The sequence below is a fragment of the Carettochelys insculpta genome, chromosome 2 (genome assembly GCF_033958435.1).
Source record: "Carettochelys insculpta isolate YL-2023 chromosome 2, ASM3395843v1, whole genome shotgun sequence".
In the NCBI taxonomy this organism is placed as follows: domain Eukaryota; kingdom Metazoa; phylum Chordata; order Testudines; family Carettochelyidae; genus Carettochelys; species Carettochelys insculpta.
Window position 1 is genome coordinate 224,861,801 of NC_134138.1, and position 24,874 is coordinate 224,886,674.

At 41.3% G+C, this 24,874-nt stretch overlaps 1 protein-coding gene across 1 annotated transcript in view; it reads left to right on the forward strand.

The window, feature by feature from the left end:
• Positions 1-24,874, forward strand: part of DGKB (diacylglycerol kinase beta) — a 481,053-nt gene that overhangs the window by 72,074 nt on the left and 384,105 nt on the right. Inside the window, exons 5-8 of the mRNA XM_074986201.1 lie at positions 9,682-9,822; positions 17,222-17,271; positions 18,547-18,621; positions 19,612-19,731. Of these exons, the coding sequence (XP_074842302.1) occupies positions 9,682-9,822; positions 17,222-17,271; positions 18,547-18,621; positions 19,612-19,731 (386 nt within the window). The remainder of the gene's footprint in view (positions 1-9,681; positions 9,823-17,221; positions 17,272-18,546; positions 18,622-19,611; positions 19,732-24,874) is intronic.

Here is a 24,874-nt window from a genome sequence, read left to right on the forward strand (position 1 = left end):
TGTTACAAGGGAGTGGAACCCAGGAGGGAAAGAGGAAGTGGCTGCGTTAGGGAGGGGCACTGACCCATCACCACAACGGGAGAGGAGAGGGTATTTGTGCCTCTGCATTCTGGAATTCTGTCAATCACTGATCAGAATCATCCTCTCTCTACCCCTGGGATCAGAGTAGAACCACATTTTATGATCCGCCCTGTGCTTGTGCTAGTTTCCTTTCTTGGGGAAGGAACAAGAAGTGATTTTTTTACCTGACTGCCAGCTTGATTGAGGAAGAGTGTGTGGATTGTTGTTATGGGGTTTTTGTTTTTTGTATTCCCTGCAGTAAGTCAGTGTGCTGGCGGGTTAGGTAAGGATGTGAGATCAACAGGTTGTGACTTGGTAGCAGGTATGGGAGGTGTTCAGTGCAGGTACTCATTACAAAGGGGATCCAGTTTCTTGATGAATGGGAGTTGGAAGTAGTTTTTGGGAGAGGCATCCCCTAAGAAATCCTAAAGAAGTGTTGTGGCTTCTAATCCCTCATACAAAGGTAGGGTGACAGGGTGCTATGATGGACCTGGTTGGGTCCAGATTTCAAAGTGGGAGGGATGACAGTAATCCTCCCAAATAGCTAGAAATAAGGAAATGATCACCCACATTATGGAATTTATTTCCATACGTTCCCAATTATGTTAATACAGTTTCAACCTAATTAGACCACAACTGTTGCTTCATGTCTTTCTTCCTGTGTGGTTGGCACTATACTGATTTCTAGTATCAAAGAATGAATCAGAAAACAAATATGCTGATTACCAGGGAAACCAACTCTGCTTACCTGCAGGTAGCTTGATAAGCAGCACTAATTACTGAAATTTGAAAATAATGTTCATATCTTGCCTGTAGAAGTTGACCTGTTTTTTTAAATCTACCTATTTAGTAGTTCCTGTGGTGGGTAATTGTGTTCTTTTAAAGTACTGTACATATATTGAATAAAATATTTTTCATTGTTGTAATCTCCAGTCATTGCTTTTGCTTCTTTGCTTTATGATCTCTGGCTACAAAGAGATAATTGCTTAGTTAATAGCCATTAATATCTACTATGTGGTGCCTACATGTTACTATTCTATTGCTCTAGGTTGTACTGGATATTTTTATGCTACTACTGCTTACTCATTTTAAACAGTGTAATACACACATGCTTTCATAGGCATTTAATACACTGAGATAACTTCCTAATAGTTTCCTTTTACTGCTCCCTTTTTATAAAGCTCCACCATCAGCAGCACTAGTGTAGACAAGTAGCTGAAAATGCTAAGTCATTTAATCACATTGTCGACTTGACCTGTTCATCATGTTAAGTAATAGGGAACATTGTCGAGTGGACTGTGCAAAGGAATGAGAACCAAGAGTGCTTTTACTTTAATCTCAGATCTGACACTGACTTGGACCACAATTTTCAGTCATTGTGAACTGCTGATGAACATCACCTCATTGGTCTCTCAAACAGGGTGCCCAGAAATTTAAACACCTTAATCACTGGACTGTTTTTTGTTTTTTGTTTTAAACTTTAAAAACTTTTTTTCCAGCTGTACGGAGATAGTACCTATCTTGACAGAGATGGGGTGGCATGTGAGATTGAAAAAATATGCTGCATATTTTTTTTTTAAAGAGGCCTTTAAGTGAGGCACCGTGGTCCAGAAGACTGGGCATCACATCTAGGTTCTATTCCCCACTCTACCACTGGCATTCTGCATAGTCTTGTAAAGTGAAGTGACATTTCCTTCTGTCTCTGGCTGTTTCCCCTCCTTCCCTTCATCTTGTCTACTTAAACTGTAAACTTTTTTCCTCATTTTGTTAATACAGTGCATAGTGCAATAGGGTCCAAATCCAGTTGCCGCTGTATTACAAATAAATAAAAATAATTATTAAACAATTTCAAATTATAGTTTCAGGCTACTATTGATACTTATGTTTATTTAGTATTTAATTAGCAGGTTTTCTCGAGATTTTAAGAGTCATAATGCATTAGGTGCGGGTTCTTGTCTTACCCTTCTCAATGATAAAGGCATGTATTGTAACAGAGAAGTATCCATGTTAGTCTGTATTCGAACAAAACAAACCAGCAGTCCTGTAGCACTTTAAAGACTAACAAATTAATTTATTAGGAGATGAGCTTTCATGGGACAGACCCACTGCTTCTCATTCTTCAGATGAAGAAGTGGGTCTGTGCCACAAAAGCTCATCACATGAAAAATTATTTTGTTAAAGTGCTACAGAACTGCAGGTTTGTTTTGTATGTATTGTGACAGTGCTCTGTATTTTCAGCTATGCTGATCTCAGTCAGTCCTTTATAAATTATTTTCTTCAGTAGCTACTTTTGATGACATATATGAATGGGATTTCTTCCATTGCATTATTAGTTTCTATTACCAATAACAGTTTCTATTAAGCTTATATTTTTATGTTTTCTGTGTAGCAAGTGCTGGCTGCAAATACACCTTAGGCAGTAGCCCCCCAAAATCAACATCTGCCAAATAGTAATCACAATGTGGTATCACAGGCAGTACTATTCAGAGACAACCTGTGTCTGTTGCTGTTGGGGTTGGGGCAGAGGTAGGGCACCAAGCTTTTGCAATGTTGCTGAGCATGCCCAGTCCAAGACAATGAGCAATTCTGGGGAGGTGGGGAGAGAAGACATGATCCTTTATGCCCTCCAAGCCTACATGTATCCTGTTTCCTGCCCTTGTTCCTGTTCAATCTCAACAGCTAGGTAGGTGTTGGCCTTTTAATAGTATCATCTGTGTGTCCACTTGCTTCTTTCTGTTTTGCTTTATTAGAGCAGGAGTTACATATATTTTGATAGTGGTATTCTTTCATTAAATAATTTATATAAAAATCACTGTTGGGGTTGTCTGCAGTTATTTAGCTCTGACCACCACTGCACACAGGGCTTAAAGTAGCCTGTGAACGGTGGTAATAGTGAGGTATTTATCCTAATCTAGGATTAACAGGTTTGGAAGAGTGTTTAAGGTGAGCCCCTCAGCAACCCATCTCTATTAAGGTACAAATATCAGAGAAGTAGCTGGAATTAGTCTGTATCTTCAAAAACAACAAGGAGTCCTGTGGCACCTTTATAGACTAACAGATATTTTGGAACATAAGCTTTCGTGGGCAAAGACCCACTTTGTCAGATGATCTTTGTCCTCGAAAGCTTATATTCCAAAATATCTGTTAGTCTATAAGGTGCCACAGGACTTCTTGTTATGATTTAGGTACAGTTTTTTTTCTTAGTTTGTGAGACCGTGTAACATGCACCCCCAGTTTAAACAGTGCACAGATGATTAAATGGAAAGGAGAGAGATCTTTTAGGTCAGCTTTAGATGTATGCCAAAATTATGTCCTTACATGTGCATATGGAATTTCCTTTACTTTGCAGCACCCCCTCACCCTGCCATTAAAGTGCAAAGAATGTTACCTGATGTAAGAAGTAATGAATTTCAGTATTGTATCTTCCAGTATACCATTAGCTTGATTTTTATTGTATATGTATGGTTTTTTATTGTAACAGTACTATACAAATATTTTCCTCTTCACTGTACCATTCAGTTCTTTAGCACCATGAGACCATATTCTCCCAAGTAAAATGGCTATGATTCACTCATTATGAGACAATTTTGTTCTCTTTCTATTGAGTTAAGCCATTTGGATTCAATATGATGCCAAGGGGATTGTTATAATGCTGTATAAACTCACAGTGAAGTCAATGGCATTATGCCTAATACAAATTCTGTGCTGGAAAAAAACATGGTTAGATAATTCCATTGCCCTCATATTTTGATGCATGGGTAATTTGGGACTGCAATTAAACTATATGATCTGATTTGATGTATATGATTTTTCATAGCAACAGTGCTTGTAATAGGTAACTGGCAAAGTGAAATAACTTGTTGATTGTGAATTTTAATGTGAAAAGGCATACGTACACGAAAAGGACCTGAATAATTTTATAGAAACAATGAGGATTTCATCATTTGGATCCATGGGAATGAGGCTTTTGAAGCCTCCTTGATTTCAACAGTTTCCACCCCACCATCATTCTCAGCCTGGACTAGTCCACACGAGATCCACTTCCTGGGCACTACAGTGCTAATAAGTGATGGTCACATGAATATCACCCTATACCAGAAACCTACTGACTGCTATGCTTACCTACATGGCTCCAGCTTCCATCCAGGGCACACCACACGATCCGTTATCTACAGTCAAGCACTTAGGTACAACCGCATTTGATCCAATCTGTCAGACAGAGACAATCACCTTCAAGAGCTTTACCAAGCTTTCCTAAAATATCAATACACACCTGAGGAAGTGAGGAAACAGATTGACAAAGCCAGTTGTGTGCCCAAAAGCCACCTGCTACAAGACAGGCCAAACAAGGAAAATAACCGAACACCACTGACCATCACCTACAGCCCCCGCCACCCCTCCTACCCCGAGGTAAAACCTCTCCAGCACATCATCAGTGATCTACGACCCATCCTGGACAACGATTCCTCACTCTCACAGTCCCTGGGAGGCAGGCCTATCCTCGCCTACAGACTACCCTCCAACCTGAAGCAAATTCTTACCAGCAATTATACACCACACCACAGTAACTCTAACTCAGGAACCAGTCCCTGCAACATGCCTCAGTGTCAGCTCTGCACAAGTGACAGCATTACAAGACCTAAACATGTCAGCGAAACCATCAGTTTCTCATTCACCTGCATATCTATTAGTGTAATATATGCCATCATGTGCCAGCAAGGTCATGTACGTTGGCCAAACTGAAAAGATGCTACATAAAAGAATAAATGGACATAAATCAGATATCAGGCATGGTAACATATAAAAACCTGTAGGAGAACATGTCAGTTTCCATGGATGCTCAGTAGCAAGTTTAAAAGTAGCCATCCTGCAACAAAACACTTCAAAAACAGATGGCAGAGCTACAATTCATTTGCAAATTTGACACAGCAAGTTTAGAACTGAACAAAGACTGGGAATGGCTGGCCAACTACAAAAGCGGTTTCTCCTCTTTTAGTGTTGACACCTCCAAATGAGGTGCTGGAAGTGGGACACATCCTCCCTGACTGAATTAACTTCATTAACTCTGGCCTTCCGCTTGATTGGTACTTCCTTCTTTTCATGTGTCTGTATATTTATACCTACCTCTGGAATTTCCACTCCAGTGCATCTGACGAAGTGGGTATTTGTCCACAAAAGTTTATGCTCCGTTAAATCTGTTAGTCTGTAAGGTGCCACGGGACTTCACATTATTTTTGTGGATCCAGACTAACGCAGCTACTGCTCTGATACCTCTCTAATCCAGAACACTCTCATCAGCAACAACCATAGTCCAGCATGATTTTGTTTAGCTGAACAACCACTGATCATGGATTTGGCAAGTTTCCTGTGGTCTCATAAAGTTTGTTCACAATGCCCAGTCTTGGCCATCAGCATTCTGTGCTCATATTTAGCTGTAATTTATGCTTAAATATCTTCTAAGACCCCAGTAAGCCGTGGAAGTGTTGGTAATGTGCTGGACAATATTGACCTCTCATGGTCCAGCAAATTCTCTTGTTCAGCACCAGCCAGGTCCCAAGGGACCTGAATTAGAGAGGTTCAACCTGTAGCCTTAAAGGTGCCACAGCAGTCCTCATTGTTTTTGGAGATACAGACTAACATGGCTACCACTCTGAGACTTAAACAATTTTATGTTATGCTATGTATTTCAAATATGTTAGAAACTGGGCAGACGTGTAGGAGCTAGAGGAGGACTCATAAAATGATAATGGACAAACTGCCAGAAACAGTTGTGTGATCAGCCCATTTGATGGGGGTTATTTTCCCTGTGTTGGTGTCCCCATTACGATTGTTGATACACTGTATTTGCCCTTAGCATCCTGGCCCTTCTGTTGGTCAAGTTGTTGCTCTGAAAATGAGTGTTAGCTGTTCTTAGCTTACTAAGAACTGTCTTTGCTTTCTTACATCTACTTTACAATGGGCTAAATTCTACATTGTGATGCAGGTGTCATGTTCCCCCTGATTTCAGTGGGAGTCAGGGATGTGTTTAAGAGTACAGAATAGGACCCAGCACTTCAGTTCCTTTTATTTTTCTGGATAGACTATAAGATAATCTCTTTCCTTTCATTGTTCAAAATTTGTCCCAGTGTAGCATATAAATAACTGTTAAATATCTGTTTCCACAACATAATTTTGGCCATGTAATTTAGAAAGTTTCTTTTTAGTATATCTAAAACTTTTCTGTTATTTCCAAGTAATGGCAGAGTACTTTTGACCAAGAAAAAGAACATACTTCTGTTGCTGAAAAATATTTTGTTGTTCCTTATGAGATAAGATTTAACATTTTTGACCATTTTACAGCAATGTAATTTTATAGGCATTTATTGGCACTTAAATCATGGGGTCTTATTAATTTAGGTCCCAGCCATGTAACTAGACCTGCATGGGAGAAGTGCTTGACTCTCCACGGGCCCCAGATTCTCTCAGTGAACTCTATGAATATTTAAGTGTTTCAAATATAGATCCAATTTTAGGATTGCGGTCTCAATTGCTGTGTTTATATTATAATTTTCTGACCTTTGCCCTTTTGGTTTCTTTCTTTTTTACTTTTATGTTTGGCCATCTATATGAAATTAGTTTGCGTTTTCATTAAATGCCAACATTTTCAGGTGTTGGTATAAGGCACAACTAGCAGGACTTTCCGTTCCCCCCCATAGATACTACATTTTAGATGAGGTTTGCCTTTTGAGATGAGAGGGGTAGCTCAGTGGTTTGAGCATTGCCCTGCTAAACCCGGGGTTGTGAGCTCAGTCCTTGAGGGGGCCAGTTAGGGAGCTGGGGCAAATAAATTAAAAAAAAAAAATCTGTCAGGGATCATAAGTCCTGCTGCGAGTGTGAGGACCTGGACTTGATGACCACTGAAGTTTCCTTCCAGTTCTATGAGATAGGTGTATCTCTGTGATATATATATTATTAAGACAAATACCGAGAGACTTAGGGGAAGGACTTACGTTAGAGGTAGTTTTGAAACATTTTTGTTTAGTCTGATTTTCATTTGTTGTATCTGCAGATCTCTTGTAAAGAAAGACCTATGCACTAGTGGGTTGTACTAATTTTCCCATGTAGAATAATTTAAAATAATTCAGAAGTAAACCCATATTTAGTGCTGATACTTGGGTGCACACTGCCTTCTAAATACCCTTTTCTTTATTCTGGTTAATTGCTTTTATATGCCCATATTCTATTTACTGAAAGGCAAATCCTTCTTATTTATTCATTTAATCCCATTGTTACAATGTGTCAGATGAACAGAGAAGAAAGTGGATATTTCCACTGGATACAGTAATTATTTTAGCCAAGAAAAAATGTGGGAAGGAAATTATGAATGCAGGTTATCTGTAAAGAACCTGTTCTGAATAAATACACGGTGTTTAAGAAGTTAATCCTCCTGCTAAGATTATCCTTGATCATTGCCAAGGTCAATGATAGACATAACAAACCTCCTTAATCAACAATTTCTATGATTCCTCTCTGTGCTTTCTTGTCCACTTTTCTGCATCTTAATTTTGGATCTTATCCTGCAAGTACTCATGCAGCCCTGGGAATAGTCCAAATAACTTCTGAATTGACGCATGAGGATTGACATTGTTGAAATTTGTATCTTACAATTATATCAGCACTAGCCTGACTCACAAATCTTTCAATTATCATCATTAACACTGACACTTATTTTCATAATGTCTGGTGGCAGGGATTTTGACATTTTAATTATTTGTTGGTCTGCCTCATGTCTGATTCTGCCACAGGCAGGGTACAAATGTAGGTGGCTTGAAAGAGCATTGTGTGGCAACAACCATCTTTGAATAGGGAGCAGCTTGTGAAGCTACATAATTTAGGAGGCTCATGGAGGTAAGGGCATGCTAAAGATAATGGAGCAAAGAGTTAAAGAATCTTTCTGCAACCATCTGGATAAGGTGGTAGGTAACAGGCAGCACAGATTTGTCAGGAACAAATTACATCAAACCAACCTGACAGATTTTTATTTTTTGATAGGATAACAAGCCTTATAGCTGAAGGGGAAGCAGTGGATGAAGTATACCTAGACTTTACTAAGCATTTGATACAGTATCATGAGACCTTCTTATTAGTAAACTAGGGAATTGCAACCTAAATGGGGCTACCATTAGATGGATGCATAACTAGTTGGGTATAGTAGTTAATGGTTCACAGTCAGAACCACTGGAAGGGAAGGGAAGGGAATAGTAATTGGGGTTCTGCACTATGGGGACCAGTTCTGTTCAATATGTTTTATAAATGATTTAGATAATGGCATCGAGAGCATGCTTATCAAATTTGCAGATGATACCAAGCTGTGAGAGGTTGCAAGTACTTTGGCGGAAGGGTTGGAATTCAAAAATATCTGGAGAAACTGGAGAAGTGGTCTGAGGCAATAAGATGAAGTGCAATAGGGACAAATGCAAAGAGGAACAATCCGTTTCACACATACAACATGGGAAGGAAACTGCAGAAAGTGATCTAGGGGTCATAGTGGAACACAAGGTGAGTATGAGTCAACAGTGTGATGCTGTTAGAAAAATAGCAAACATGATTCTAGGATGTATTAATAGGAGTGTTGAGAGCAAGATAGGAGAAGTAATTCTTCTTCTCTACTTTGCACTGATTAGGCCTCAACTGGAGTACTGTAGCCAGTTCTGGGCACCATATTTTGGAAAGATGTGGAGAAATTTGAAAGGGTCCAGAGAAGAGCAACTAAAATAATTAAATATCTAGAAAGTGTGACTTATGAGAGAAGATTGAAAAACTGGGTTTGTTTAGTTTGGAAAAGAGAAAGCTGAGAGGGGACACGATTGCAGCTTTCAGGTACCTAAAAGGGCGTTACAAAGAGGAGGTAGAAAATTATTCTCCTTAACCTCTGCAAATAGAACAAGAAGCAAGAGACTTAAATTGCAGAAAGGAAGGTTTAGATAGAAATTTTTGCTTAATGTCCAAACTGTCAGGGTGGTTAAAAACTGGAATAAATTGCCTAGGATGGTTGTAGAATCTCCATATTGGAGATATTTAAGAGAAGGTTAGATAAATATCTAACAGGGATGATATAGCTGGTGCTTGGTCCTGCCATGAAATCAGAGAACAGGACTAGCGGATCTCTTGAGGTCCCTTCCAATTCTACTATTCTGTGATTCAATTGAGCTTACACAGGACCTCTGGAATGGAGGCAAATCCGGGTGAAGTTGTTATAGTGAAGTCATGGTTGGGGGACAGCAAATATCTACTAAGTGAAATTAAGATAATCAATAAAGCAGATCTCTCTAAATGAAAAGAATCTCAGTAAGTCCCAGAATTCCTTTCTTTGCTTCCTGTTGAGGGAAAAGTTTTGCTTTACGTGTATATTTTATTATTTTAGTCTTCTTTTGGAGACCTGTAATACTGTCTTGATTCTGTTTTAGGTTACCTGTGAAATAGAATTTTAGGTGTTTCAACTGTCAGTTTATCTATGTATCTAAATATTAATTGAACCCCATTATGTCTTTAAGGACTATAACTATAATTATATACAAGTTTACTGACTTCAATTCTCTATTTATGTTGTGGATAAAGATAAAACATATGTATTATTTCCAGGTTTGAGAATTAACAAAAGTACCACTACATCACGACCTGCTGCTCCTGCCAATATACATGGACCAGATGTGATTCAGTTGAAAGACATTGTTTGCTATTTGTCTCTGCTTGAAAGAGGAAGACCAGAAGACAAACTAGAATGTATGTATTGTTTGTATTCGAGGAAAAAGCTGCTAAAAAGGCAAAATAACAAAAAAAGAAAACAAAAACAAAAAAACTAAAGCCCCAATAATAAAACCCCCTAATAATATACTAATACATCCATCTGACTTTAACATTAGTAACAACCACCATTGTTTTTTTTTCAGCATTGCAAACCTGAGCTCTGTGCAATCTTGAGGAAATTGTGAAATGGAAATTTTGGGTGTAAATTTAAGATTGAATGAGGTTTGCTTTTACCTTGCAAAATGAAGCTGTGGAAATGTCATAATGGAGTTCTGCATTTTCATGTCTAGCTGATTTCCATGCCAGAGCTGGCTCAGTTAATTAAAAGATGCATTTTTCCAACTCTCAGCCTCAGTTATTGATCCTGGGCTGTCAGAAAAACAGTGTTCTTTACATCTTGCATCATGAGTAGCATAGGGTGTGCCGTCCAAATGATTCCTTTAGGTACCCCTTTGAAAATCCATGTAAGGGTAAAGAAAGATAGCTAGGGGATGCATAGGTATGAGTGACAGCATAATCTGTAGATAGAAGGGCTTGCAGATGTATTTGAGATGTTAATATTACCTATAGAACCTACGTTGTTGATAGTTATCGGCAAGATAGAAAGAACCCAGTTGTGTGTCTAGGTGAGTCTGTAGGGCTGGCCATTGGAACATATGACTTTACTTACAAATGAGGACACCAGTTTAGAAAAGCAATAAAATGTATGTTTTAAGTTTAAGCATATGCATAAACATGTTCCCTGAACAGAAATGCTTTTTTCAGATCAGGGCCTGAAAAGTTTGTCATGGAATCAGTGAAATACAAAGAATACAGAAAGCCCCATTGTCTTTTTTTATTGTCACTTGTTGAGTGAGATGAGCACTTGGACTATATCTGCACTTGTGGTTGGAGTTGTGATTTCCAGAAGAAGTGAGATCCTTTCATTAGCTCTCATTGATGTGGCAAGCCGAAAATAGTGCAGTAGCAGAAGTAAGCTGGGCATCATTTAGCTACCCTTATGACATACCTACAGGGTTCAGATGGCTTTTGCTTGTGACTAGTCCATGCCATCACTCTCCCCTCCCCGTTCTATGATGGCTACACAAGTAATTTTGCGATGCTAGGTCAATGGGAGCTAGTGGAAGTATGTCTGTTGAAGCTTGAGAATCATGTCCCCAGCTCCAAGTGGAGGCTAAAGTTCTTTCTGTCCTTACTGAAGCAAAACTTTGAGAGGTTTGTATCTGTAAGAAATTCAGGGTCAGACCTTGATCTGCTGTAAATTTTAGAATCTTTGTGTGTTTGGTCCATTCGTCTGTGAGTTGTTTTCCTGAAGAACTCCTGTAAGCTGGAACCACCAAAATAGGTATGCAGCTTCCTCTTGTCATAATTTAAAGCAAGGTCAGGGTTTGTCTGTGCCAGGAGAATGGGATTGTTTCTTATCAAATGTAGAAGGAAGGGTGCGATAGCAGGAAGAGTTACGCCCATGAATGGCCACAAAGGGGCAGCAAATGCCCCACCTCTTGGGAGGAGGTGCTCATTGGCAGCACTGTGCCCACTACCTTGACCATCCCTGGGGAGCAGCTGCAAGCCAGGCCATGCAGCCCCCACTGCCTCTGGGGACTGCATAGGGTGAGCCGTGTGGCCCCTGCTTCCCTGGACCAGGTCTGGGGAGAAGCCAACAGACAGGCAGACTATGGGGTGCACAGCCCCAGGAGCAGCTGCCACTCTGGGCTAGTCCTGGGGAGAAGCTGGTGGGCAGGGTGAGGTGATCAGCTGGCCCCAGGGAGCAGCCACCGGCCACCCCTTCCCCTAACCCACCGCTCACCTCCCAGTCCCCTGCCCTACACCCCCACCCCCTTCCATGACTGCTGCACTCTCAATCCCTGCCTGAGACCCTCCTCTTTCTGCCCCCCCCCCAAACCCTGACTCCTGTTTTGAGCCCTCCACATCCACAGCCTCCTTCCTTGAAGGACTTGAACAATGCTGGGTAAGTCTTCTAGTATTGTACTAAAGGTAAATAGGCAGTGTCACTGCTGCAACAATATAGACACTAGGCTCTATCTGCTGGAAGTTTATATTCATTGCAAGCTTTAGCGACCATGTCTTTTCTAAATATCTTCGTGTTTCTAGCCTATAACTAGCTTATAACTGCGGCAACCAAGGTCCTCGTCCTAATAACATAGTGTTAGTGCAGTGGTGGGCAATAATCCGCTTGTGAGCCTGATGCAATTCATCAGGGTTAGTCCCTGGGTGGCCACCGTTGCTTTATTTACCTGCACCCCTGCACGTACAGCCATGTGACGCTTCCATTGGTTGTGAGTTGCTGTGCCTAGCCAATGGGAGCTGTGGGAAGCAGTGTCCTGGTCTGCACCACTTCCCATAGGTCCTCTTGGACAAGAACAGCGATCCTTGTCCTCCAGGGACAGGAATCTGTGGCCAGTGTGTGTTGCAAGCAGCTGTACCTGCAGAGATGCAGGTAAATAAAGCTTCAGTGGCTTGCCAGGGGCTAACCCTGGCAAATGGCCTCCAGCTTATTGCCCACTCCTGGGTTTGTGGAAGTTTTGCTTGTGTAATGACTGTCCCAAATTTGCCAATATCCTAGCCATGGTACTGTATAAATGCTACTGTATTCCAAGGTTAATGCTGTATTAGACACGTCTCTGCAACTCAAAACAAAATTGGTGGATTTTGTATTGATCCCATGAATAGGAAAATCTATGTTGACTTAAACTTCTGTATTCCAAGGGGAGTATAGGTCATCTACAAATCTCCTCCACTTCACTCTGTCTTGACACACAACTTCTAGCTGACTCCAGGAGTACCCCACCTGTCCTTCAGTCTCAGTAGATCTTCTCCACATTGTTGTAGGTCTTCTTTTTTGCGTTTTCCTTGTGGGTTCCATGTGAGAGCTTGATGGCCTATGCTGAGTGATGGTTTTCTGAGACTGTGGTCTAGCCATCCCCACTTATTTCTCTTGATTTGAACATCAAGTGGTTCTTGTTTTGCTCTGTTCCAAAGCTCCTTGTTTTGTGACGAAGTTGCCATTTAATGCAAAGGATGTATCTGAGGCTGGGTCTTAATTCAGCAGAAATTATATTGCATAGGTCATTCCAGAATTATAAAGCCCAGATCATCAACTTCAGAGCCACGTCAAAATGGGGGAAAGCAGTCTCCACTGATCCCAGAGGTCTGTATTATGGGAGAGGGTTGTGACTGGAGTGCTAGCCAAGGCCCAGGGCAGGGATGCACATGTCTCCTATGGTCCTGCAAAGGTTCTCCAGAAAAGATGTTGGTATTTGGGGCTGTATTATCTTTTCTATTCAGTCCCCAAGAAATGCAGCTACTGGCAAGGAAAGTCTCTGGTGGTAAGACTTCAGTGGAGCCCAAGTGGCAGGGAAAAGGAATTTGTCAGAGTCCTGAGGTGCTGCAGAGGTACAAGACCCGCCTCTGCCCACCCCCCACCCCCTGGTTGTGCTGTCTTCTCATCATTCTCCTGGTGTCTCACAGCTTTCAGTATGGGCCTGTTGGGCTACTCTGAGGTAAATCTCACTCTGATTGAACAATGGCAAGGGTTGTCTGTGAGCGAGCTTTTGTAGAAACTTCATGACCTGGGGCCCTCTGCCACAGAATGCAGTCCAATAATTTAAATCACAGCCCTTGCACTACCAATTTCATAATGAAGGGATTTGATTTTGATAATCTATTGGGGGTGGAAATAAATGTACAATTGTAATGAATGACGATTTATGTGTCATGCATAATACAACGACTTGCTATAATTCTATAAGCAGTGCTTTGATAAAACAGAACCTCCAACTGCAAGAACACAGAGTTTTGAAAACCAGGTCCCTTTGCATTTTATATGAAAAGTTATTTGGAGTGTTAGCCTCATACACATTACAATGTTGACATAAAACATTTCAAAACCAAGTCTAATGTAGACATAACTGTTTGTGCTTTCTTGAAATACTGTGTTCGATTATCAACATTTTATTTGCTATTCTGTTTTCGTTCTGCTACAAGGACTAGTGCATAAGGGAACGTGATTGAGATATTTGTGGTAATTGGTAGAATTTGAAAATGGCTGTTGATATAATTCAAGTTTTTTAATTAAAAAGCATCCAAAATCCTGTAAAAAGGTAGTTTACATATGCTTTGGAAATTTAAATAAATTTCATGAGTTAAGCACATACAATTATCACTGAGATTATATATTTTTTGATTGTCACCTTCAATGGAGGAAAAAATGTCCATATAGTTACAGTATATTTCAACATGTAAGTTCATGGTACTTACAAAAAGAGGTCCTGATCTTGCAAATATTTAAGGACCCAAGTGACATTAAATAGTCTTGTGTATAACAGGACTTGTAGCGAGAATGTTTGCAGAGTCAGCAACCAACTGCTTACAAAGTGAAAAAAGAACCTTGAGTTAAATAATACATCATCAGAATTCAATATAAAATAATAGCAGTGAAAAAAGAAAAATTAAGGGATGGATTGATCTAACTGTGTCAATGAAGAAGTCAATAGTTCTGTTTGTTTTCAGTGTCATCAGAGTTAAATCAAAGCTAGATGCTGTTGGAAAAATTAAGTGCAAGACACACAAAGGAGGGGATAAGTTGTGCTTTCAGATACAATTTGAAATTGAAAACTTATTGAGGCAAGTAGATAAAGGATTGATGATTAATGTTTCTAGTAAATGGTGAATAATTTGGTATAGATTTGTTATAAAGCACAACAGGTTGATCCAAAATTGGTGTATCAGAAAGGAGTATAGTACTGGTGAAGAATTGAAGTGCTGCAGGTTCATGTTGAGTACATTATTGTTCATCAGTTTAATTCATCCCTATACACAGGCACACTGTACCTTTTAAGAGGTTTATTTTATATAATGTCCTTATACTTGGTACAACAAATATTCCATTAGTTACAGGAAAGAATATGTGAAATTCTGCCCTTAAGATACTAATACTCACAGGCTGCGTCTACACGTGCACGCTACTTCAAAGTAGCGGCAGTAACTTCGAAATAGCGCCCGTCACGTCTACACGTGTTGGGCGCTATTTCGAAGTTGAAATCGACGTTAGGCGGCGAGACGTCGAAGTCGCTAACCCCATGAGCAGATGGGAATAGCGCCCTACTTCGACGTTCAACATCGAAGTAGGGACGTGTAGACGATCCGCGTCCCGCAACATCGAAATAGCGGGGTCCTCCATGGCGGCCATCAGCTGGGGGGTTGAGAGATACTCTCTCTCCAGCCCTTGCGGGGCTCTGTGGTCACCGTGGGCAGCAGCCCTTAGCCCAGGGCTTCTGGCTGCTGCTGCTGCAGCTGGGGGTCCGTGCTGCATATACAGGGTCTGCAACTAGTTGTTGGCTCTGTGTATCTTGCACTGTTTAATGAAAGTGTGTCTGGGAGGGGCCCTTTAAGGGAGCGACTTGCTGTTGAGTCCGCCCCGTGACCCTGTCTGCAGCTGTGCCTGGCTCCCTTATTTCGATGTGTGCTACTTTGCCGTGTAGACATTCCCTCGCTGTGCCTATTTCGATGTTGGGCTGAGCAACGTCGAAGTTGAACATCGACGTTGCCAGCCCTGGAGGACGTGTAGACGTTATTCATCGAAATAGCCTATTTCGATGTCGCAACATCGAAATAAGCTATTTCGAAGTTGGGTGCACATGTAGACGTAGCCACAGTGTGCCAAACACTGTACATTAAGTACTGTCTTTTGGACAGAATGGAATTGCCCTCAAGCACCAATTCAGGAAAGCACCTCAGTACATGCTTAAGTTCATTCTGTTTTCTGTAGTAGAACTAGCTTTTGTGCATCTTAAAACTGACCCTGCAGTCCAGCCCCAAACAGGAATAAGTTCTTGAATTGGGCCTTGATAACGTGTGCAAAATTATAGATAGTAAGACCAGTGGGATGCTCTGAGGCTATGTCTACCCTATTCTTTTAGTGGTAAAACTTCTGTCAGTCAAGGATGTGCATAAAACACACCCCTGACCGATAAACTTTACCAATGAAAGGTACTAGGGTGGACAGTGTTTCGTCAGTGGGAGATACTTTCCCTCTGACGTAGCTGTCACTGCTTGGAGACTTTATTTTGTCTGTAGCAGAGTGCTCTCTCCTGGCAATGAATAGTGGCTACATTGCATCTCTTGCAGCCTCACTGCTGTAGCAGCACAGCTGTGCAACTGTAAAGTGCACAGTATAAACAAAGCATAAGAGAGCATTACAGTTCATTTAAAAAGAAACAAGATTATGCTCAATAGTTCTATTATATATAAGACCTTACCAAGTTTATGGTCCATTTTTTAAAATTCACAGTCACAGGACTGTGAAAATCTTTAATTTCATGGTTTCAGTATTTAAATCTTAAATTTCTCATTAAACAGCCGTGAATATGTAGTTTTAAAACAGCAAACTATAAACATCTTAAGTCCTTAAAACCCAGAATTTCTCAAATCAGGGGTCCCAATCAAAAAAAGTAGGTTTCAGAGCTATTGTCGGGGGATGTCACATTACTGTCACCCTTCTTAGCTGTCTTCAGAGCTGGGTGATTGCAGACATGTGGTTGCTGGCCTGGTGCCCATGTCTAAAGTCTGCACTCCCAGCAGTAGCAGGGCAGAGATAAGGGTGGCATGGTATGCTGGCAACAGTATTGCCACCCTTATTTTTGCACTACTCCTGGTGGTGGCACTGCCTTCATAGTTGGTTGTCTGGCCAACAGCCACCACTCTCAAGACACCCAGGTCTGAATGATAGGTAAGCACAGTAGAGTCTCAACATTTGCCAGGATTCTGTGTTTGGAATGCTCGCAAATGTTGATTTTTTGTGAATACGGGGTGGTGCCTGGGGCCCCCCGGGAAGTGTTGGCTGCTGGTGCTCCTGCCCAGGGCTCCGGGGGAAGCAGCCACTCATGAATAATTGAATTTGCAAACATTACATTTGCGAATCGTGAGACCCTACTGTACACCGTACACCAGATTTCACTCTCCATGATGCGTTTTTCATGTGAATTTCATAGGGCATTAATTATCTATTAGTACTATGAAGTCAATGAAACCAGGGAAAAGTTTATTTGCAAGTATGGGAAGGATATTTACTGTTCCAGTCAGCTGACCTGAAAACTAATATTAGTATTTTCACTTGTACAATTAGCTAATCAGTAATCATTTAAGGAACAGGTATCACTATAATGGATCAAAAGCACAAGGAAAGTGCAAGAGAGGGCCAGTAAGATTTCTAACTAAGATCCTGCTTTCTGGAGGTATAATCAGGATTCCAGTTTCAAGTTAGGTGTTAATTCTTTGTCTTGCCCTGGAGTTAAAGAAAAATGTTGCCCATCTTACATTTTGCCCCTAATTTAATTGTTCTTTTTTCTTTTCTTAGTTATGTTTCGCTTGTATGACACAGATGGAAATGGATACTTGGACAGTTCGGTAATTTTATTTATATGAACGTATTTTAATAGCATGAACTGTAACAGTGTATTTGTAAGAATTTACTTAGAACACACACTTTGGATAAACAGAAGTAATAAGTGTGTACAGTAAAAACATTTTTCATCCCGGATGTTTTGAGACTACTCCTAACAATTTGTCCTTCCCCTGAGCATATTCACTGCCTCCTCACCTATAGAGAAAGTCAAATGATGCCTCTCCCACTGTGAAATAGTTTGTCTGATTTTTAGGTGCAATGCTTTTGCTTGAGGAAGCAGTTTAACTCAACTCCTAAAACTCTTTTGTACTTGCTGGGGGGTGCACATAAAAGAGCTACAGGTTGAAAGTCTCTCATCCAGCAATCTCTTGTCCAGCAACATCCGTGGTCTGTCCAGAGAACCCCAGCTGAACAGAGCTGGTGGCCAGAGTGGAGCCCTGTGGGTGACAGGGAACCCCACCCTGCCGAAGGAAGCCTGCAGGCTTATGGCAGTGGGGACTGTGGCCTGGTGAGGGGAGTCCCACCAACAGCCCCGCTGCGGGAAATGGGGATCAGGGAACCACACTTTGGTGAACCTGGGTGGGGAGCCCTAAGGCAGTGGGGAACAGCCTGGACTGGGGTACTCTGCTGGCAGAGTTGGGCAGGGAACCTGGCTGGAAGCCCCGCAGCAGCTGGGAGTGGTCTGGCCTAGGGATGGGGAACCCTGCGAGCCGGGAAGTTCTGCGGGGAACACAGCTGGGACTGTGAATCTTCTCCAGCAGCCCCACGGTAGAGGGGAGCTATGCTGGGGGCAGGGAGCCCCACCAGAAGCAGAGCCCCTAGGCATCCTGGAGATAGGGAGTGGGTAGCAGCTCCCCTTAGGTGAGTCCAGAGGCCTGGCCTCTCCTCATCTGGCAAATTCCTTGTTAGGACCACTCGGGTCCTGAAGGTACCAGACCAGGGAGATGCAATGTGTATTTGTAGAATTGCATTGAGAGGGAAGAAAGGTGAGGCTCAATGTTCTGGGAGAACGTAACAGAAGATGAAAGGAAAAGATCAACATATTCAGAGAGGTCAGGAATGAGGATACATTTTTAAAGTAGAAATTTAGGAGTAGTGTTTGATTATATACTAGTTAGAGAGAGGGATTGATTCAAGAAATGTGTAGCTTGTGGGCAAACCAACAAGTATAACAATTGCTTAGAGCCCTGGGCCTTTCAAGGAGACCCACTGTTAACTTTTTATTGCCAGTATGATATGGCATTAAAATGTTTTTGTTCTTTCTTTTTCCTGCCTAGGAACTAGAAAATATCATCACTCAAATGATGCATGTTGCAGAATATCTTGAATGGGATGTCACTGAACTCAGTCCAGTAAGCATTAGTCAGATCATTGATTCAAATAATTCTGGAAATCATTGTGTAATGTCTCATGAATGCCAGTGATATTAATACACATTGGCCGTGTCTACACTAGCCCCAAACTTCGAAATGGCCATGCAAATGGCCATTTCGAAGTTTACTAATGAAGTACTGAAATACATATTCAGCGCCTCACTAGCAAGTGGGCGGCCACGGCACTTCGAAATTGACGCAGCTTATTCAGACGGGGCTCCTTTTCGAAAGGACCCTGCCTACTTCGAAGTCCCCTTAAGGGGACAGATCATTGATTCAAATAATTCTGGAAATCATTGTGTAATGTCTCATGAATGCCAGTGATATTAATACACATTGTCTACACTAGCCCCAAACTTCGAAATAGGGGACTTAAGGGGACTTCGAAGTAGGCGTGGTCCTTTCAAAAATGAGCCCCATCTGAACGAGCCGAGTGGCGGTGAGCTGCCTCAATTTTGAAGTGACGCGGCCGCCTGCATGCTAATGAGGCGCTGAATATGTATTTCAGCGCTTCATTAGTAAACTTCAAAATGGCCATTTGCATGGCCATTTTGAAGTTTGGGGCTAATGTAGACATGGCCACTGAGTAGTAAAAGATTCCCTCTTCACATTATCTCCCTATTTATTTTCTCCCTCTTCTGCCCCAAGCAAAATAGAGGGCGAGGAATACAGAAAATGTAGGCACTAATGAAAAATTAGGGCATTTAATGTTTTGCTTCAAAATTTCAAAAAGTTGAAGAAAATCTACAAAAATTATACTTTTTTAATTTAAAAAAAGCTTTACCAGTTCTAGTAAGGGCCTAAATATGGTTCGGGGGTGAAGTGAAGTGTAAGAAGACTTTTAAAACCTTTCTTCCAAAGTTGCCACATAGGAAACATCTTAGTTTCCTTTTTCACCCACTTCAGAGTTAATACATATTCTTGTGGCCTTAGAATATGCAGTTTATACTTTTTTTTTAAATTCTACAGATCCTTCATGAAATGATGGAAGAAATTGACTATGACCATGATGGCACAGTATCACTGGAGGAATGGATCCAGGGTGGAATGACGACAATCCCACTCCTTGTGCTCCTTGGATTAGAGAATGTGAGCATTAATCTAGCAATCTTTAAAAGGTCACTTGTGGGTCTGATAGGGCCCCAAAACTAATTTACAACCTGCTACCACCTTCTTAGCTATGGGACTATGACATGCAGAGAGTATTCAGTAATTAGCTACCTGAAGGTGAGCAGTTGATCCAATGATGGAGAGTGTCATAATGACATCTATTGTGTCTGAAGGCCACAGTTTCATATTAAGGATGAAAACAACTGTAATGTTGTTAATTTTATATTAGTTAGATGCAGCTGTTGTGCTGTTAGCAAACAGTGAATCTTGCACTTGAGCAAACATTGGGCATTTTAGTCTTAGCATATGTTTCATGTGTGTGATTTCAGTATAAAAATATTTGTATTGAAAATTTTCTGTAGTATTTTACAGATGCTTAAATGGAGATATTAAAGAAATCTCTTCACTCCAAATCAAATCCGAGCACACTCATCCATCGTTAAATGAGTACTTCATTTACGAGTACTCGCTTAAGCAAGGGGCACACTTTCAGTCAACGGGTGAACTCTACCCGCTAATACGAGAGTTACTCCCTCCCCCATCTCCAATCCCCTGCAGCCTGACCCCCACCCCCCGCTGGTCCTGCAGACACCAAACTGCCAAATCCTAAACCCCGCGCTGCCCCCTCTACACCCAAACTGCTGAAACTTAACCCCCACCCCCACCAGCCGTGCACACTGGAACTGCTGAAATGTAAACCCCCTGCCGCCCCTGTGCACCCTGGACTAGTGAATCTTAAACCTCTGCCAGCCCCCACGTACCCCGGAACTGTCAAAATTTAAACCCCCGCCACCCCCACACAGCCCGAACAGGCAAAACTTAACCCCCGCCCTGCCTGCCCCACAGATCCAACCTGCAGGAGCCTGAAGCCCCCGCCATCCCCCATGGACCCAACCCACCACCATGTTTTAAGTGTCCCTCCCACTCATGTCCTCAAACTGCCCCCAGCCTTTAACCCTCCCCAACCCCAGGCTCACTTACCTTTCAAAAGCAGTGCCGTCTGCTGCCACTCCCAGCACTCAGAACCCATCAGAGACTTTTACAAGTATTTTAATAAGAATTTAGTGTCCCTCTTACTAGTTTTTGCCTATGAGCAAAAGGTTAGGAACGAATTGTGCTCATATAGTGAGGGATAAGTGTGTTGCAGTTATGCAATTTATTATAGGATATAGTAATGAAGGTCAGAAAATGTGAGCACTTTCTATTAATATATAAGTTATGTAAGACCATTTATCATAGGTTCTCAAAATTCCTCACAAATGGTAATTAATTAAATCTGTGAAGGAGGTATCCCATGGAAAAAATAAATTACTTCTTTTTTACATATATGGAATTGAGGCACACAAAATTAAGTTACTTGCCCAATAGCATAGAAGAAACCACCAATAGAAGTGGGTTACCTTATCTTCTGGCTCACATTTTGAGAGAGATGCATGGATTCATAGAATCCAGAAGGGACAATTGTAACGGTCTAGTCTGATCTCTTGTACAACAAAGGCCATTGAGCTAGATGGTTATGCCTTCCGCTGCTAGATTGAAAGGACCATTTATTAAATAGCTGTTCACCAAGTAGGTATTTATAGATTATCATCATGTCACACTTTAAGTTTTTCTTTAGTACCTTTGTGCTGAGGGTGTGTGTGGGGAGGAAACAAAAATGCCTCCAGAGGTGAGTCTCAAATCTCAGGTCTGTAGATTAGAGCTTGCAGAGCTTATGTTACAATGTTAAAAATAGCAGAGTAGGTATTCTGCTCAGGCTGAAGTTTGGGTCTTGATATTCATCCCTTTTGTTGGGTTTTAGATCTGGAGCCCCAGCCTGAGTGGGAATGTCTAGGATCCCGTTTTTAGCACCACAGTGTGAATCCCAGTGTGTCTGCCTGTTCTGAGGCTCACTTCGATTAAAGGGTTGTTTTGCAGTTCAGATGTATACTCTGTGGCAATGCAAATAGTTTGAACTCCTAAAGTCTGTCACTATAATACTTTTCTAATACTTTAATCGTTTATGTGGCTCTTCTCAGAGCCCTGGCCAGGTTTTCAATATCCTTCTTGAATTATGAATACTAGAACTAGATGCAGTATCCCAGTGGAGGCCATAGCAGTGTCCAATACAGAGGTAAAAACTTCTCTCCTCCTATTCAAGATTCCCAGACTTCTGAATACCAGAATTGTATTATCCCTTTTGGTCACAGCATCAGACTGGGAGTTGCTGCTCAGTTCAGCTAAACATCGGGCAATAGTTTCTCTCTTGTGCAATGGAAATAAAAAGCCTTTATTTAATTAAAGAAATCATAGGTGCTGCTTTTTCCTCTTGTTATTGCAATATAGAATGGTTACTTTGTGGGTTAGTAAGAAACTATAGTTTTCAGTGGGTAAACGTGCGTTAATGTAAGTCCTTCTCTCTAAGGGAATGGTGTCCCTAGGCTCGGTTTCTCAGAAGCGGGAAATGGATGACAGGGTAGGGATGACTCAATGACTACCTGTTCTGTTCACTCCCTCTAGAGAGTCTGGCATTGGCCACGGTTGAAAAATAGGACACTGGGTTAGATGGACATTTGGTCTGACCCAGTATGGCTGTTCTTACATTCTTAAATGTTATATAAACACACACACGTCAATAATGCTACGTCTACACAAGCCCCAAACTTCGAAATGGCCACGCAAATGGCCATTTCGAAGTTTACTAATGAAGCGCTGAAATGCATATTCAGCGCTTCATTAGCATGCGGGCGCCCACGGCACTTCGAAATTGACGTGCCTCGCCGCCACGCGTCTCGTCCCGACGGGGCTCCTTTTCGAAAGGACCCCGCCTACTTTGAAGTCCCTTTATTCCCGTGAGCTCATGGGAATAAGGGGACTTTGAAGTAGGCAGGGTCCTTTCGAAAAGGAGCCCCGTGGGGACGAGACGCGCGGCGGCGAGGCACGTCAATTTCGAAGTGCCGTGGGCGCCCGCATGCTAATGAAGCGCTGAATATGCATTTCAGCGCTTCATTAGTAAACTTCGAAATGGCCATTTGCGTTGCCATTTCGAAGTTTGGGGCTCGTGTAGACATGGCCTAAGTGAGATGAAATCCTCAGTTGGGGTATCAGTTCTGTTGACTTCTGTGGGACTATGACACTTTATATCAAATGAGGATCTATCCTGATACCTTTACCACCTCTGTATTACATGTATTTTGTATTACATACCTTAAAAGAGAACTCAAATGCTAACCCAAAAACTAAGGCCACGTCCACATAGCAAAGTTATTTTTGAGATAACAGCCATTACTTTGAAATAACCTTGTGAGCACCTACACTGTGCACCATTATTTCAAAATAAATTTAAAGTAGGGGGCATGTTATTTCAAATTTTGTAAACCTCATTGCAGTAGGAATAATGCCTATTTTGAAATTGGTACAGTTAAGACAAAGAACAGCGCTATTTCAAAATAAGCCCTAATGACATCCTATGGCACTGTGTCCAGACATGCTGTTTTCACATAGCTGGGTGCTATTTTGAAATGCATTCTTGTGTGTAACTGTGTTACTTTGATATACGCTGTTTTGAAATAGCTATTCCAGAATGGATTTTTTCAAAATAATGCTTCTGTATTGACGAAGCCTAACAGTCCTTTAATTCATCCTGTTTACTGGCTACATGGCTGTCCCACTTAAGGGAATAGCCATTTGAAAGTAGTTCAAATGAAACAAGGAACTATATTCCATAAATTACAAGAATTAAAATATATATTTAATTTGCTTTAGCCTTTTACTCTTAGGGCTTGTCTACACTAGCCCCCTCCTTCGAAGCCCGGTGAATGGCACTGAGGTGCTGTGCTACATATGCAGCACCTCATCAGCATAATTCTCACCGCATGAACTTCAAAGTTGCTAATGTGGAGCTGGTAGCAAACAGTGTAGCCGTGGGCACTTTGAAGTACCCGCAGAACTTCAAAGTTCCCTCACTCCCAAAACATCCTGGGAGTAAGGGAACTTTGAACGTTGAAGTGCCTGCAACTATAGTGCCTGCTGCCGCCTCGCAGTCAGCAACTTCGAAGTTCAGGCGGCAAGAATTATGTTAACGAAGTGCTGCATATGCAGCACAGCCCCTCATTGCTGTTCACCTATTGGGCTTGTTACATGCCCCCTTTGAGCTGCAGGTAAAGCTTTTATTGAAATAAATGGGTTATTTGCCTGTGGAGCAACCGCAAAAGGGAGCCCAGTAATTCTTTTTGTATGATGCCCCATGCAAAGGCAATCAGCATTCTTAACAAACAATTATAACACAATTCAATTCAATTTTAATGGCTAATTAATTATCTCTAAAGCAAGATATGAATGTTGTATATTACAAATATTGTCTTATTATTTATGTATTAAAAGACCAGATCTTAGGTTACTGTATCTCATATACCACCAGCTAACTCTTTAGCACTGGCTGAATGCTTTCCCCTCAAGCATGTTGTCTTTTAAACGATTTCCATTAAACACCAAAAACTGGTATTCAACAATGTTTGCTTATATTGCTTCCCTTGTTACAATAAAGTAGTTCTGTTTCTGACTACATGAAAATTCAGGTTGTTTTGAGTGATTAAAAAAGAGGGAGCTAAAATGGAAATCATCACATAACCTTAATTTTAATAGTTGCTGCTACTACTATCACTGGGAGAATTTGTACCTATGCTATATAATCCTTTTTGTACAAGATATTCCAAATGCTTTAACAAAACTGACAAATTAAGCCTCACAACAGCACCATGCGATAGCAAAACATGTGCATTCATATCTTACAAACAGGAATTCTGAAGCACAGACTGTTTAAGTGAGTTGGTGACATCACAAGGAAGTCTGTTGTCTGGTTGTATAGAGAATCCAGATCTCCTGATGCCTTGCTTGGGCAGTTCTAAACTTAAAATGTTGCAGCAGTGCCATTGTATCACTTCAGTGAAGACGCTGTCATGCTGATAGAACTTTTCCCATTTCCACAGTTAATCTGCATCCTCAAGAGGCAGTAACTATGTCAACAGGAAAAACCCTCCTGTTGACTTAGAAGTATCTGTGCCATAGCTTAGGTTAGAACAACAGCCTTGCTTAGGTGTGGATTTTTCACTTCCACAAGTGATAAAGTTACACCAATAGAAGT